This window comes from Crinia signifera, chromosome 7, assembly GCF_055691185.1.
Source record: "Crinia signifera chromosome 7, ASM5569118v1, whole genome shotgun sequence".
NCBI lineage: Eukaryota > Metazoa > Chordata > Amphibia > Anura > Myobatrachidae > Crinia > Crinia signifera.
The window spans coordinates 82,622,631-82,640,723 of NC_139223.1; the positions used below are offsets into that span (position 1 = coordinate 82,622,631).

At 37.3% G+C, this 18,093-nt stretch overlaps 1 protein-coding gene across 13 annotated transcripts in view; it reads right to left on the bottom strand.

Annotated features, from left to right (window-relative positions):
- The window catches only part of RBFOX1 (RNA binding fox-1 homolog 1), a 665,898-nt gene that overhangs the window by 210,636 nt on the left and 437,169 nt on the right, over positions 1-18,093 (bottom strand). For all 13 annotated transcript variants that reach the window (XR_014450771.1, XR_014450772.1, XM_083153392.1 and 10 more), the window contains 2 exons: positions 13,362-13,505; positions 11,139-11,192 (listed from right to left, as the gene is read on the bottom strand). Coding sequence is in view for 11 of the 13 variants with exons in the window: in XM_083153392.1 (XP_083009518.1) it covers positions 11,139-11,192; positions 13,362-13,505 (198 nt within the window). In the remaining 2 variants the exon portion in view is untranslated. The remainder of the gene's footprint in view (positions 1-11,138; positions 11,193-13,361; positions 13,506-18,093) is intronic.

Here is an 18,093-nt window from a genome sequence, read left to right on the forward strand (position 1 = left end):
CGAGGGTCCATACCAGAAGGCACTGGGTCAGTATACTTTGGACCATATATTGGGAGTGCCGGCCAACACACAGCATATATATATATATATATATATATATATATATATTTATTTTTATTTTTTATTATTTATTTATACTGCTCAAAAAAATAAAGGGAACACTAACATAACACATCCTAGATCTGAATGAATGAAATATTCTTCTTAAATACTTTGTTCTTAACATAGTTGAATGTGCTGACAACAAAATCACAAAAAAATTATCAATGGAAATCAAATTTATTAACCCATGGAGGTCTGGATTTGGAGTCACACTCAAAATTAAAGTGGAAAAACACATTACAGGCTGATCCAACTTTGATGTAATGTCCTTAAAACAAGTCAAAATGACTTGGCTTAGTAGTGTGTGTGGCCTCCATGTGCCTGTATGACCTCCCTACAATGCCTGGGCATGCTCCTGATGAGTCGGCAGATGGTCTCCTGAGGGATCTCCTCCCAGACCTGGACTAAAGTATGCTCCAACTCCTGGACAGTCTGTGGTACAATGTGGCACTGGTGGATGAAGTGAGACATGATCTCCCAGATGTGCTCAATTGGATTCAGGTCTGGGGAATGGGCGGGCCAGTCCATAGCATCAATGCCTTCATCTTGCAGGACCTGCTGACACACTCCAGCCACATGAGGTCTAGCATTGTCTTGCAGGAGGAACCCCGGGGTGCACTGCACCAGCATGTTGTCTCACAATGAGTCTAAGGATCTCATCTCGGTACCTAATGGCAACCAGGCTACCTCTGGCGAGCACATGGAGGGCTGTGCAACCTCCCAAAGAAATGCTACCCCACACCATTACTGACTCATTGCCAAACCGGTCATGCTTGAGTGTGTTGCAGGCAGCAGAACGTTCTCCTTGGCGTCTCCAGACTCTGTCATGTCTGTCACATGTGCTCAGTGTGAACCTGCTTTCATCTGTGAAGAGCACAGGGAGCCAAAGGCAAATTTGCCAATCTTGGTATTCTCCGGCAAATGCCAAACTTCCTGCACGGTAAGCACAACCCCCACCTGTGGATGTCGGGCCCTCATACCACCCTCATGGAGTCTGTTCCTGACCATTTGAGTAGACACATGCACATTTGTGGCCTGCGGCTGGAGCTCATTTTGCAGGGCTCTGGCAGTGCTCCTCCTGTTCCTCCTTGCACAAAGGCAGAGGTAGCGGTCCTGCTGCTGGGTTGTTGCCCTCCTACAGCCTCCGCCACATCTCCTGATGCACTGGCCTGTCTCCTGGTAGCGCCTCCATGCTCTGGAGACTATGCTGACAGACACAGAAAACCTTCTTGCCACAGCTCGCATTGATGTGCCATCGCATTGATGAGCTGCACTACCTGAACCATTTGTGTGGGTTGTAGACTCCTTCTCTTGCTACCGCTAGAGTGAAAGCACTGCCAGCTTTCAAAAGTAACCAAAACATCACTCAGAAAGCATAGGAGTTTACAAGTGGTCTGTTGTCACCACCTGCAGAACAACTCCTTTATTGGGGGTGTCTTGCTAATTGCCTATAATTTCCACCTGTCTATTCCATTTGCTCAACCGCATGCAAAATTGATTGTCAATAAGTGTTGCTTTCTAAGTGGACAGTTTGATTTTATAGAAGTGTGATTGACTTGGAGTTACATTGTGTTGTTTAAGTGTTCTCTTTATTATTTTTTTGAGCAGTATATGCATATATATATATATATAGATATATAGATAGATAGATAGATAGATAATGGAGAAGGCCTGGCACTCCCGCAGCTGGGTCCGAATACCCTGGTGCCTTCCAGGACAGGTAGGTAGAGGAATGCAAGAGGCGGCACTCAAATGGGATTTTTCAAAAGTCTATTGTGGTAAAAGAAAGGACCAACGTTTCGGGGTCTTAATCACCCCTTTGTCAAGGTGCAAGTGGAGATCTCTATACATATATACAGACTTCTTTTAGGCGGCACTCTGATGTCTTTTAGAAGAATTTAAGACCACACAGGTTTCATTATCAAGATCTTTCGAGATTTATTCTCGTCATCATTCTCGAAAGATCTTGATGATGAAACCTGTGTGGTCTTAAATTCTTCTAAAAGACATCAGCGTGCTGCCTAAAAGAAGTGTATGTATGCCACCCCTGATGTGGAGTTGAGCTGAGGAGGGCACCTGGTGCACCATACATCCATTCAAGCAAAGGAGTGCCGGCTATTTTCTCATATATATATATATATATATATATATATATAGTATAGCTTGGAAGGAAGGCACTGGCTGATCCTAATACAATACAAGTTGAGATATTAATAGGATATAGGGTAGAAGACGAGAAGGCTTCTTACAATCTTAAATCAGCATAGAAAACATTGGTCAGATATAAAATCGATTAATGTTTTATTATACAGTACAATTATATATTACATTGCATTCAACTTTTTCCTTTAAAACTAATTTTATTCACAATTGAATAATAAGATTGAATTTGATGCACAATCAGCTTATGTTGACTAAAATGATATATGGCATGCCTATATTTAGTGTGTGACTGTGGCTGTATCTGCATACAATACGGAATTACAGTGTTACGAGGAAACGGAATGTTACAGTGTTTTCCATGAAGTTAACTAAAAAATGTGCTGATTTCACTAAAATAAACCCTTTAGTGACACAAATGTCTCAGTTCTAAACTGGATGTTTTGTAGAGTTGGCATTGGGCTCACTAGCCATGTATGAAATTGCTTTTTGTGAACAATCATGTAAGGAAATACTGTAGCAGTTCTGTGACTTTGAGACTTTCATAAACAACATAGGATAAGTTATACAAGTAAGCGGAGAGGACAATATAAAGTGATGATACATGTAAGAAATGATTAGTGGTGGATATATGAGGTTGTGTATTTCTCATTTTACTTAATAGGCCAAACAAATAATTATTTTGCACAAGTTTTTCCTTATTATGTGAAAATAGTATCCTAGAGAAATTGATGATGGCAATAGTTGGAACTATTAAAACATTCAGTATTTGTCTTTATTTAAAAAAAAACTTTTTTATTAATGTTTTTGGGTGTCATCAGGATGGGTAACATCCAAAATACAAAGCCTGTACCCCCCATGTTATGCCAAAGGCTGTAAATGCCCCATGCCCACTAGAGGCTACAAAAACAGGCAATAGCCTCTCCATTGGAGACTGCTTGATGAACCAAGGGAGGGCATTGCCAGTGAACCCAGGAGTCTGAAGTTACATAAACTGTCTGCTACTTCTGGCTCCTTGGATCACCTGCTTTGAGCTCCAGGACAATTGGAAGTCCTGGGAACCACTATCTCTGTGTTCAGTTGAGCATTGCCTGTTCAGCCAAGTGTGGCAACCAGCAGGTGTCAGCAGCAGTCAAGTGAGGAACATTTATGAAGGCAGTAATTGAAAGTAAGTCCATGCTGGGACAGTGGGTGGTCATAGTTGGGGTTAGGGAGACCAAAGTGAGGCATGTGATAAGGGGCTACGGCTCCTGATGATGAACTACCCTTCTATTTGCAAATATCTGCTAAGAACTGTTGTGTGACCTGGGAATGCTGGTAACTACTGGCATCAGATGTGAACTGCCTGTCTGTGGGAAAGCTCTGCCATTCTTTATCAATTATAGCAATTTAATCAAAGTAATTTCAGCAAATATTATACTGAAAGTTAGATTTGGAGTTGTTGTACCACATGATGGCACACAACATTATATTCTACACACATTAAATGCCTACATACATACATACATACATGCATACATACATACTGTACATACATACATACATACATACATACATACATACATACATAGAGATGCTTGCATAAATAGTATGAAAATATACAGTACAACTGAATATATCCCTCTTACTACTATATATATATATATATATATATATATATATATATATATATATATATATATATATATATATATATATATATATATGTGTGTGTGTGTGTACATGACTTTGTTACAAAAGTGTCAAAACATTTAAAGCATGGATAAAGTATATCTAATATACTTTCATTTTAAGGTGTCACAGCACCTCAGGATCATGAAAAGGGTTTCAATTATACAATGCACAAGCCTTTCATACTTTTTTGATTGGTAAATGTGTAATGAAAACCATTTGGTGTCCCTGTATGCAAAGATGGCATCACAGTGTATATAAATACACATCATGTGCAATGGGATGCTCATAGATGTAATTACTGTAGATATAAAGATCTTTACACCAACTCTTCAACTTGATTCTCTGCAACCTTTAATTACCCATATAACAGATGAGTCCATCTTTTTCTTAAGGGGAAGGACTGGCATGACTAGATGTATGCCAGGTCCCAGATTTGTCCTAAATGTAAATATGTGCATAAAAAGTATTAAGTAATGGAGTTCCTAAATGGAGAATCTAAATGTTTAATTGTAAGGTACAGATAATGGGGCCTTGAGGAATGTTATAGAAAAAAGTGTACACTTCACAGCAGCTGAAATAATTTTTATTTCATTTACAAAGGCCAGTTGGGTTAATTGGAAGATACAAAATAATATTTTCTTGACTAAAGGTGCGTACAAACTGTGCAATTTTTTGACCAATTTCGTTTAATATTGGCCAAAATATCTTTCTGTGTGTACACTGAAAGACATTGATGACCAATTTCCCTTGAACCCAGTGTCCTGGACGAAAGATGTTTATGAAAGATCTTGACAAAAGACTAAAGACAAAAGATATCCAAATTGACCTGCATTCACAGTTGAAGAAAAACCTTGATGAACAACTGGCGGGTATGCGCATCATCATTCGTCACGTACACACTGTAAGTTATTTTGACCAATATCGTTCAGAAGCCCCAAAATGAACAAAATTGGTCAAAAAAATTGGTCAAAAAATTGTACAGTGTGTATGCACCTTTAATGTGATTTTGCTTTGGGATCTAATCAGTGATGGTTACAGAAGAGGGGCTGCAGCACAGTCCAAAATTCAAATACAGTAGGGGAGCCACACCAACTGCCCGGCCTATGATGTCTGTGTTTGTGGTGGTAGTTTGTGTTGCTCCCCTATTTTAATTGTGGACTGAGCTGCAGCCCCTCCTCTTGAGCCCACACATGATCTAATAAACTGTTTTCTGCTAAAGTGACATCAATCTAATTTTGTAAGTCACCCTTGTGTGTTCAATGGGAACATAAGCATTCATGCAGTAGGTTTTCAGACCAATGTACACTCAAGTGCATGCTCCAGGCACATATCACACTACAGAATGCAGGCAGGTATGCATGTTTGCCTTACTTTGCATTCAGCAAATACACCATATGCATGCATATGATGTAAATTAAAAGTGCTTCTGTAACCTCTGTTAAGTAACCTATTATTCCCTGCTTATATTTTAGACTAGGAGGAAGGGAGTCATTTATAGGCATACTACAGTACCTGAGAATGTGGAAACATAGATGGGTGATACAAGTGTAATACAGTAGGTCTTATGTAATAAAGTGTGGTACAGGTCGAGTATCCGAATATCCATTATCCAAATTATTCCGAAATACGGACATTCCAGAAAGTGAAATTTTTTTTTTTTTTTTGCTAAAAACTCACTGGGGACATATGTAACAGCATCACTGGGGACATGATATGTAACTGGCACTATATATGTGCAAGACAATGACTGCTTGGCATTCAAATTCAGTGCTGAGATAGTACATACATTTTGTTGCACGTTTTGAAACCTTGTTTTTTGAACAATTAAAATATGTTTGTGTGTATTTTATGTGGTAATAAAATATATTTGTGTGTATATTATGTGTTTATACAGCATAAATGCAAGATACTTCAAAATACATCATTGATATATTAAAATATTCCGAAATACGGAATAATCCGTTATCCAAAATTCTCCTGGTCCCGAGCATTTTGGATACGGGATACTCAACCTGTATGTTAATATCAGATCCCTGTAATTTCAGGCCAGAAAATGCAGTAACACCTTGTATCAATGTATAAAGAATTGACCTCTGAGTTAATACATTATGAGAACAAATTAAGCAAGCTTTGGAAAAGGTTACCAAGTGACACATGGAGAAATGGATATGATATAGTCATTTATGCCATTTATGATATAGCCATTTATGTTTTAGAATGGACAGAATTGATCACAATACACACTCTCTAAAAAAAGGCAAATAGCATTAATTCATATAAACATACAATAGGATTTTGAATCAATAACATGAGAACATCACTTGCCAAATTATTTAGTCCCACGGTACATTTCACCAAAATGTGTGAAAGAGTAATAAAGAGTAAGAAAAAGGGGACAGAGATGGAGGACAGGGAGAATAAATAGAGAGCTACATTGTAATAGTTTTACCACATTCTAACAATATACTGTAACTAGGCAGGTAGATGAATAAAACTGAAAATTAGACAAATTGAGGTTAGCATTAGACATCTCAGAAGATATTTATTTTATGTATTAACAGTTATAGTGCACATACAGATGTAGCCGGCATTATCTAGTAAGTAAATAATCTCACCGATATTAGGTTGTCATGGGTAGCGTGCCTGCAAACAGGCCCATGCGATTAGTCCCACCCATGGCCTATAGATAATGCTTTGTCCAATCACAAGTGTTTCCAAATCATTTGTATTTCAGGGTATATAAAGGCTGCTACATCTGTATATTCCACAACATTTTACAGAGAATATTTAGTTATTCGTATCAGTCCATGTCCCAGTGAAGCTTACACTCTGCATTTTCTACCCCATAAATGCATAAACTCAATAAACCAAACTGTACCCGATGCTTTTGGTTTGTGGTAGCAAACTGGAGGACATGGAGGAACCCCATTCAACCATGAATACATAAGAATGCCACACAGTTGGTGCTTTGGTGCTGGTGTGAGGCAGTAAGAGAAACCATTATGTCACCATGCTTACCACATTTAGCAATCATGTTTATTGCTACTGTATCTTTTTTATGGACAGCTTCTGCAGAGAGACTGCAGTAATAACACTTTAAAACATTTTCAGGTATATTTTTAGCTTGCTTTTCATTTTGAAACAGCATTTGACACATTTATTTGGAGATATTTGATCTAACATATTTACAAAAAATACCTATATTATGTTTATTTTATAAATTTCTCACTTTAGTTCTTTTAGCTTCTCATATTGTACCCCATCTACACTATACATAGTAGAATCCATTGAAGCCACAACCATTTTCTATAGAATGGTGAGTCTAAAGCAGTATTTTGAGGCAATGCCATCACTTGCCAGGTGTGGGGGGTGCGGCCCACACCCAGCTGTCCCTCTCAAATGGGATGACACTAAAGTTCCTGCTCTTCTACAGCATCTGCGTTCACAGATAAAAGCCAACACTGCACAGAGCCCCATCTGACCCCCAGTGTGCTTCTTCAGGCACAAGCTCCATAACTGTGGCTGGCAAGCAGGCAGAGGATGCTGTACAGATAAGATTAACACGCAATCAGTGCAGACAGGCAATGTACTTTGGGCCAGATGCACTAAGCTTGAAAAGTGATAAACTGGAGAGTGATAAACCACCAGCCAATCAACTCCTAACTTTAATGTCACAGGTTGTATTTAATAAATGACAGGTAGGATCTGATTGGTTGGTGGTTTTATCCATTTTATCACTTTACAAGGTTTAGTACATCTCACCCTTTGTCGGCCTCTATGCCACCATTCATATAGGGCATGGGTCTTCAAACTGTGGCACTCCAGATGTTGTGAAACTACATGTTCCAACATGCATTGCCACATTTTTTCCTATAAGAGCATGCCAAAACTGTCAGGGCATGCTGGGACATGTAGTTCCACAACATCTGGAGGGCCACAGTTTGAAGACCCATGATATAGGGTTATGAGCACAACCTGTACTGCCAAACTAGGCTCAGTTGCAAAGTATTGGCTTTATATACAGTAATTATTGTGGATGACAATGGCAAATTTAATCTTTAACTGTTAGCAAAAAGTGTCACAGAGTAGTGAGAGTTCCAACAAATGTTTCTGTGGGATGTTGTGGGATAAGTGTTCATGTGTGAAAATGCTATCTACAGCTGGTAGTGTTTTCTATAAATATACAGTACACGCATAAGCACCTATTTAACACATATATATTGATGGATTAAGCTTTTAGTAGACTGTTTCTATTGCTAGTGTAGCTTTATCTTTTTCTTGAGTCATCAAGGCATTATAAAATACCAACTCAGTATCTATGGGAAAAATAATTTGTTTAAAATGTGGAGTGTAACATTTATCAGTAACAAAAAATGTATACAAATCACATTAAGTATTCAAGGGCTTTGAATAAAGATATTTTTTTCTTGATAGAAAAACTCTGCACAGGAGTAAATTGGAGCAATACAGAGGGTAATTGCTTGAGAGCATATTAGATTATATTACAAACTTTCACTTCAATAACAGGAAAATACCTATTGCAGCAAATGTTCTATTTTTATTCCACAAACATGAACTCATTTTCTGTGATGAGAGATGTAATTATCACAAGCGGATAAGGTACAAATGCAAAACCATTGATTATCGCTATAAAGAAAGCAATAATTCTATTTAAGCATACAATACTTAACCTAAGCTTTTCCGTCTACTGAATGATTTTCTGCATAAAAAAATAAATAAATGTATAAAGTGATGTTTTGTATTTTCATATTATATTACTCCAATGGTTTTTTTATATTTTGACTTTTTCTGCAATTTGGAAAATAATAGGGGTATTCGCAAGGTTTTAAGTACAAAGCAGTAGTGTTTGATGCTTACATATACAGAAGATGTGTGTCCTGGATATGAAGGATTAAAATGTTGCTGCTTTAAAAACTGGATAAAATGTGGTGTCTATCAATTTTGCCTGTACACCTGGACCTGTATATCTTCAGATAGTTAACTGATAGCCATCTTGTTTTCAACTTTCAATAATCACACATTCAGGGCCTTATTCTAGTTCACTCTTTCTGCCAAAATCCTTCTTAGCTGGACAAAACCATGTGCACTGCAGGTGGGGCAGATGTAACATGTGGAGAGAATTAGATTTGGGTGGGGTTTTAGGTACTTGTTTCCTAGCATGGCCACAACGATCATAATCGCGGTCATCGGGGGTAAAATCGGGGCCATCGCGGGCATCGCATGCGCAAAAAATCGGGTGCGATGGGCCAGACGCGATGCCCGTGATTTCCCCATAGAGAACAACGTTAAATGCCTCAATTTACCCGCGATGACCATGATTTCCCATAGGAAACAATGGGAAATGGCTCAATTTACCCAAATTATCATAGGAACAATGGTAAATGGGCCAAAAACACCCGTGAACATTGAAATGTCCCCCCAAAAGTAGTTTACGCCACCACGTGATCAACGTGAACCCGAAGCGTGGCGAGCGCAGCGAGCCCGCGAGGGGCGGCGGTACGCGTCCTCCGACCTTTTCATACCCCTACTATCCACTAGGGCGTGGAGTGAGAATAGAATAGTGTGGCGAGCGCAGCGAGCCACCGAGCCCGAAGCGTGGCGAGCGGACGCGGTTACCTGTGAAGCCCGCGAAGCCCTTCACAGGTAAACGCGTCCCTTCGCGGGCTTCACAGGTAACCGCGTCCGCTCGCCACGCTTCGGGCTCGGTGGCTCGCTGCGCTCGCCACACTATTCTATTCTCACTCCACGCCCTAGTGGATAGTAGGGGTATGAAAAGGTCGGAGGACGCGTACCGCCGACCCTCGCGGGCTCGCTGCGCTCGCCACGCTTCGGGTTCACGGTTATCGCGGGGTGGCGTGAACTACTTTTGGGGGGACATTTCACTGGTCAGGGTTTTTTTTTGGGCTTTCTGGCCCATTTACCATTCTTCCCTATGATGATTTGGGTAAATTGACCCATTTAACATTGTTTCCTATGGGAAATCGGGGTCATCGCGGGTAAATTGAGGCATTTAACATTGTTCTCTATAGGGAAATCGCGGCCATCGCGGGTGGACCATTTAAGCTAGAATAACCCCCTTAGTAACTTGCCTTTGTTACACATGATCCTTTAAAAGGCTCAGATAATAAATGTCCACCTGACAGCAGCCATGATAAATTATTTTCATTTTTTATTTATGTACTATATTTTCCCTCTGGTTTAAGATTGATTTTCTTCATGTAAATGTACTATAATCAAACACATTCAATACAATGTACCTCTCAACTGTCCTGCAGGATGGTCCTGCTATTTGGGTGGCAATGTCCTGTGGGGGGCAGTTGGGGGGATATCACTGCTGCAGGAGGAGGGAGGAAGTGTGAGGGGGCCGGGAGCGGCCAAGCAGCTATGGAAGTGCTGGGCACCTCCCCCAGAAATGATGAAAACTGGTGACATAGGGCTAGGCCATGCCCCCCCTGCAAGAAGCCACAACCACCCACATGGTAGCATCACCCTCTTTTTGGGCCGGTCACGCTTTTGGCAGGACAGACCCCGACACTGGAGATTCAGTTGTTGGGATATATAAATAAATAAATACACTACTAGTAGGTGAACTGCAAACATTACAAACATCCCAATGTAAGAAAACTTTATACTCTGCTGTACTTCACAGATTCCCAAAGAAGCAAAATGTCAGCATACTCAATATTAAGATTCTAATAGCATTTTCTAAAATTAAACATATATATTATTAATTTTTTTAATTCTTATCTCCTAATTAATAATATGATGAGCAACTGTATTTGTTTTATACTGCCTTTTAGTAAATGATATATGATATATAGTAAAAAAAAAATGAAAGGAGAATCTACTGTATGTGGGACTTGTATCAAATGAATTTAAAAAATACTAGTTTAGGTCTTTATTATAGTCACTTTCTTTACTACAATACAAAGTAGACAATCCAGAGGGTTCATGCTTTATAAAATAATTAGTTTAATTTTATCACAGGCATAACATAAGTAAGAAAATGCTTAAGAATTATATGCAATACATCATATAAACAATTGGTGATAAGATTTATTTTGTAAGAAGTGTATTAATATTAATAAGTGTTAATATGTAATGCTTCTCTTTGAGCAAAATATTCCTAAATAACAACAACAAATGTATCTTAAGAGGATTTAGAAATAGGAATGACTCACCTTTGAACCCCGCTCATTAAAAATTATTTCAACATCTAAGATTTTACCGAATTGCTGCAGGAGAAATATAAAATAAAATAAATACGATAGTATGTTAAAATAACGCAAACAGAATTCATACAAAAAAGAAACTGATGCCACTCATGCCCATTTGTTGTACCAAATTTGCACCTATTAAATGCATTTCTAGGAGCCGTGGGAGCTAATTAGACACACACACATGGTCAATGGGATCATGCCAAACACCAGGCTTGTCACACATTGCAAGTCGCACGATTGGCGCAGCAATGATTTTTACATCTGTCCATTAGCTGGTTTCAATTGAATAATCATTTTTGAAGTATGTTATATATAGATACCACTTCTATGTATTTTGGACTGCAACAACATGTCTGACACACATTGACATTTCAATAGATTCAAACTAAAATGTAGTAAGTATTTTAGTTTGCAAATATTTTTAGAATCTTTGTTGTTACTTTGACAGCAAAACAATAGCTTGGAGGCCTTTTATTTGCACCAACCTTTCCAAACGACCTTATTACAAAAAGACATTATTTAGTCATCAGTGCTGTTAGTTTAGATGGGTTCCTTTTTAACAAACTAATTATTGTGCCATCATTAGTCTAAATGAGCCAGTGTTCTCAGCAGGATGCAGTTCTAAATGATTTTTCACAGGGCAATAGGTAAGTTAAGGTTACACGCATAAGTGAAACTACAAATTTAGGTTCTACAGTATTTCTATTTTTTAATTTGGAGGGATATTTAAAAATGAAAACAGATTATTGTGAAAATATAGTTAATGTTTAAACTTTTTGAAAACAATGCGAATAGATTTTCAATAATCTTATTTGCATATCGTGAAGAATCATATCAGCTTTTCTGCAAGTACTTACATATAATATGTGAAAAATGACACTATGGGCCTCAAAGTGGGAAGTAAGTCAGGTGCACATTGCTCAAAAGAAATGTATATGGAACAAATTGTCATAAATACATGAGTGTGTGCACCTGGTTCACTACAAGTCATCAATAGTATGCACTTTCTCCTTCTCTATGCTAGGTGCAACAGTTCTGACTCTAAACAGACATATTTTCATAGCCCGGATTTCAGTGGACAGGCCCACATTGAACGTTACCTATTCAAGAGGATCTTATTGCAAACTAGTTTTGCATCTTTAATCATAAGCTAAATGGCAATGTAATTGATAGGATTATGACACTGCCTGACCTATAGTTGCAAGTATCTTTTTTTACAGCATGCGCAGTGCAAATTAACCAAAAATATACCTCTGCAAAAAGGGTCAAAATTTAATTTTGCATAAAAGAATTAAGTTTATGAAAGATTGCATTGACAGACAAGAAGCTGTACCCAATGACCATTTAGGATGACATGAATTAGAAGAACTGTTATGGGAAAATAGAAAACTAAAGTATCAGGTATATATTGCAAGTACTTCAAGCTTGGGCATGAGTAATAATGTTTACCATGTGTATATATATATAGCAATTTATTATAATCTAAAAATATATATTTTAATGTACTGCAATACAAACTACACTTAGTATGAAACATGAGTACTCATATTTATTTGTTGTCATAAAATATAAAGCTGTAATAGAATAATACATTTAAATGCTTTAAAAAGTGATGGTGTTTGCCAAATCACTACAATTATTCTAAGCTTTACTGAGTTTAGTTGGAGTCTATTGGAATTAAATCTAGAGTGCTCATAGTTGGATTTTCTAGGACATTCATGAGATTTAATCTTGTACCTAATGAAATCTTTACGACTTGATTTAGAAGTAGTTGTCAACCTTATGTGCATGTGTAAAACTCCATCAGTCAACTGCTATAATATATCAACTTAGCACCAACAAGTTAGGAACTGTTTATGGGGCTGCTTCATAATGAATCTTGAAGCTGAATGATAATGGGGAATTCATTAATTTACACTGACACTTTACATACTAGTAATAGGAAAGTAATGTATTGGCATCTAAAGAAGCAATGTTTGTCTTTCTGGTGTCTTATTCTCTTGAAAATGTAGTTCTTCAATTGTAGAACAAAAAGTTGGTTACAAGTAGTGTAATGTATTAACGATTTACACATGTGGAGGTATAGACATAATATCGATGCTAAATGTTGTTACTTGCACATTTACATTATCATTAGATTATTAGATAATACATAAAAGATGAAATATTCATTTGGAAACTTACCCCAAACATTTGTCTTAGGTCTGGATCTCTAAATCTGAAGGGAATATTTGAAACATGGAGTCTCTTCGGCTGTGTTTTGTTTTCTGTGTTTTCGGAAGACTGTGACTGTTGTTGGCCGTCAGTCTGTGCTGAGTCATCTGTTTGCTGCAATGCAAAGCAAATTCCTTTAAGATAACTAGGATACTGTACATCAATGCACAGTATGTTACTGCCACAATTACTTGATATATCTCTGAAGTTTACATTAAGGTATACAAGTTGAAAATGTCATAATTTTAGCAATGATATTAATACATAATGAAATAACTATGTAATTAAAAGCATAATCTATTACTGTAACTAAATGAAAGTTAAATTAAATCTTATATCAAAATGTACATGTTCATTATATGCATGTTCTCTTTATACAGTATATATACACAATTTTAGAACTTAACATTATCTTACTGTTTTAAATTAGTCAAAAAAAAATTCTATATATAATGGTGGCAAAAATCCAGTTTTGAGATTAGGCACATTATTCTGAGAAACCTGATCAATCTTAAAAAGAGATTAGAAGCATTTACATAAGTGCTAAATTACACAATTACACACAGTATCAAGTTTTAGTGTAGACAGTCTGACAGGTTTATACTGTATCTCTTCTGCAAACATTTGTATCTAATATAAAGTTACTGTTGATCTGATCTGAAATAATTACAACACAAACTCATATTTTACTTTCAGTTTTTCTTTTTTTTTATCAATCTTTTATCAACATTTACCAGATGGCAATACACTCAAAATTTAATTTTAGGACACTACATTTTTGTGATAAATGCTAATCTGTAATAGATTCCATTGGAAAGTAGATGGATTCGCTATTGTAATTATATACCTTAAATATTTATTATTAAAACATATATTTTGTAGGCACCAAGGCACCTAACAGTTGAAGGATTAGAGGGAATAGGTTCCTATTATTATCTTCATTTCTTTCCCGCTTGTGTCAAGTTGTTGACATGTCACTATTATCCAGTACAATTTTTTGAATTTCCACAAAAGACTCCTCAAGCGTTTACTCACAAAATTTCACAGAGCGGTGTTGGATATATGGCATCACAATAGATTTTTATTATTTAAAAAAAAAAAAAAACTTCATACAAACTACCTTAAACTTGCAGATTCAACTAAAGTAAACAAATTTTGTATTTGTGCTTCTCATATTTAAATAAAAAGAAGTATCCTGCTTTTCCTCATGACCCACACAAGTTAGAACGTATAAGAGATTAGTAAATAGTGCTGGAGAATGATAACTAAACAGAGACACAAGACAATGCTGCTTCTAGCTCTAATTGCATTAAATTAAAAAAGAATGTCCATAATCTTTTGCTTAAACGAATGTACACAGATACATTAGACAGTTTCTGGAGAGACTGTCCAACAGAAGACACTTTACTCCACATTTGGTGGGCCTGTCCCAAACTATAAAATTTTGGGTGAGATGTATTTGATTTATTATCCAACACTCTTTAAATCCCCATTTAAATTTAGACTACTCTCCGCAACTCAAAACCAAAATAAATGACTACATAAAATAGTTACAGCAACCACATTTCAACTGAAGCAACTGGGAGAACAATGAGTTGTTTTTTTTAAAGCAGCAATCATTTACACTGCAAAACCAGTTTGATTTTGCAGTATAAATGATTGCCGCTTTAAAAAAAATGGAGATTTCTTATCAAATCTCTCACTTTCTGAATCTTTCATCCTATTAAATCGCACCCACTGTCTCAATATCACTTTAATTGATGATTTCTAGAAATGTATATATTTACTACATAAATCTCATCACTAGAATCATTAATACATCATCTAAATAATTGTATAAAATATGTAGCCCTTGATTTTTGTAACATAACTATCATTCTGCTTTCAAGCTAGAATAAAATACCCTATTTGTCATATATAATCCCACCCAACTAAATGTATCAGTCTGTTCTTCTATCTCCTACTGTATTTCTTTTTTCACATTTGCTCTCTTCTTCCTCAATGCCCATATTAGTTGGCTGAACTGTTCCTCTCCCCCATTGTGATATATCTGGTCACACATTGGACATCTATGGTTTCAATCAGTTATGTACTGTACTTCTCATGTGATGCATGAGCAGACTGTTCTGACTCATGTCCCTGAAGTGGAGATGGGCAGAGAAAGCTCTCCCCACTGCCGTGTTGACGGGGACTGCGTGTGTGTGAGACGCTCACGCGTCCCCATCAGATAATGCACCTCTCTGCCAGCTCTCGGCAGCGCAAGGAATCTGGCAATTCCCAGTGCTGACTGATAGGTGCTATCTGTACAAGGCCCCTGAGGACTAAGGGACCCACTGCTTCCCCTGTTACTCTCTTTCTGTCAACCACTGTATTTACCTTTCACACACTGACTCCCCTTGCCTCTCTTTGTCACCATCTGGCTCTCCCTATCAACCACTGCCGTGTTTCATATTGTATTTTGGGTTGGGGTGGAGTAGGGGAGCCCAAATTATATTTTTGTACCTAGACTCACCACCCACAAGCTCCACCATTGGCCACAGGTGTCTTAATTAGCACCTCAGTCAATTTATTTTTACCAACTATTCTGATCCATGGATATACCTAAAACCTGGACCATGGCAAACCCTTAATGATCATGTTTGAGAAGCTCTGGGTTAGTCAGTTACCACAGTGTCCAATTCAGAGCTGCTTTTTCCAGAACAGATGGCCATTGCCTTTAATTGAACAGCTGTAGTAGGGGGATGAACCTGCTCTACGTGTATGTTATGGTGCCCTGAAAGTATAAGCTGCTCATTTTTTAAACATGCTGGAGATTAGCCAATAGAAATCAAATAGATTACGTTATTTACAATATTTAAATGAATATGATCTGTAAATTAGTAAACATGAAGTTTTTCATATAGAATGTCCTAGTAATATAGTTTTTCTTTTAAAAAAGCATTGCTTAATTATATTAGTCTAAATTGATTGTTAGACCTTTTCTTTCTAAGCGCCAAGTTCTGCAGTATACTAATGAAAGACACTTTAATGTAACAAAATCTGCTACACTGCTAACTATGCACTAAATACCTTTGAGAGGTGAAAGCATATATTAAAGCAACCCCAGAGTTGCCAGTCTGGGCTTTAACTCTTTTTATGACTAGTTTGTGTGATTTACAAAATTAAATGGACTGACTTCCATTTGCAATACAGATAAATAAATTGTAAAAAAAATAATAATAATAAAGTAATAAAGCCATTTAAAAAACATAAATGGAACTCACAAAATATATAGTGTTTTTGATGCACTCTATACTGGCTTACTTTGGCAACAAGGGGTATCAAGGTTTTTCTAAGCTTTGTAAACAGTGATCCCATATTTTTGGAGCTATTCAATTCTCGAACCTCTAATACTGATCCATAAGCACATTGTAATACATCACTGAAATCTGAAACCTTCATTTCCTCAAATTTGTGTTAAATCCTGCACAGCACTATAGACTATAACCATAAGAGGAATGAAAGGCATTTTTACTATGCATGAAATGTTTTAATCCCCTTCTCCAAAGAGCATTGACCCTTTAAAATATATGCAGGGGACAGCGTTGAAGTTCTATGTGGGCCACCACCTCTCATTCAGCAGCTGACTTTGTGCCAGAGTCTACTGCGCATGTTCAGGGCTCTGGGAATATGGTGCCCATGCTTTTGGGTAAGTATAATTATATGGATGTCACCCTGAGCACAGTGGCCTTTGTGAACCACACGCCTTGTACCCATTGTACATATGTTAATGATTAGAGGTTAAAAAAAGTCTTATGGGTAAACTGCAGATATCAACTTTAGTGAGTTTAATAATATTTATATTAGCTATTCAGAGAGTGGAAGGAAAAACCAAGTTAGAATGGCAAAAGCTTTAGCAAGCTGTTATTGCAGATGATTCCTTAGGAGTGCATACAAGTCCTGATATCACAGTTTAGTAAATAGGTTGAAGTTGGCATACATTGGTATACATTAAACTCATTACATATCTGTAATGTGTAACTAAATGTACTCACTGCCCATCTGTTCATTTACTTTCTGATACTCTTTTCCTGTCAGCAGTCCAAAGTAGCTTTTTCCAGTTTTAATTGAGATGAGAGAAACAATATTTTCTTACTACAGATTGGCAACTGTATTTTATATTTCAAAAAGCCAGCTCTTGCAAATATATACTGTAGGAGTCACTTAAAATCAGAAGAACACAAGGAAAAATACTGGGGCTGAATTACAATATGGAATGGCAGAGGGGAAGGGCACAATACCGTACAGCTTACGTTTGCACACAAAGATGACATATACACATGAGCATGTGATGCCCAGAATTTGGGTGAATGAAAGAGACTTTTTGATTTCTAAATAAGCTAAATGAGTGTTGACTGGTGAAGTACTGCACAGATGTTTCCTCATACACAGTCGCTCCAAACAGGGCAGGCGACGGGGGGGTCAAGGGGGAATCTCGTACTGGGCTCTGACCAGTTGAGGGGCCCCAAGGCTTTGAGGAGCTGTAAGCATGGCTGCCTAGTCACCTGTCTGTCTACCTGTAATAATGAGTTTATTAACATCACAAAGAGGACCAAACCACACGATGCACAATGCTGTGCCCTCCCTTTTATATTGCCTTGTAAATATTAATTATCTGTTTATTTCTAATAATATAACAATATCTTCAATATGCTATGTAATA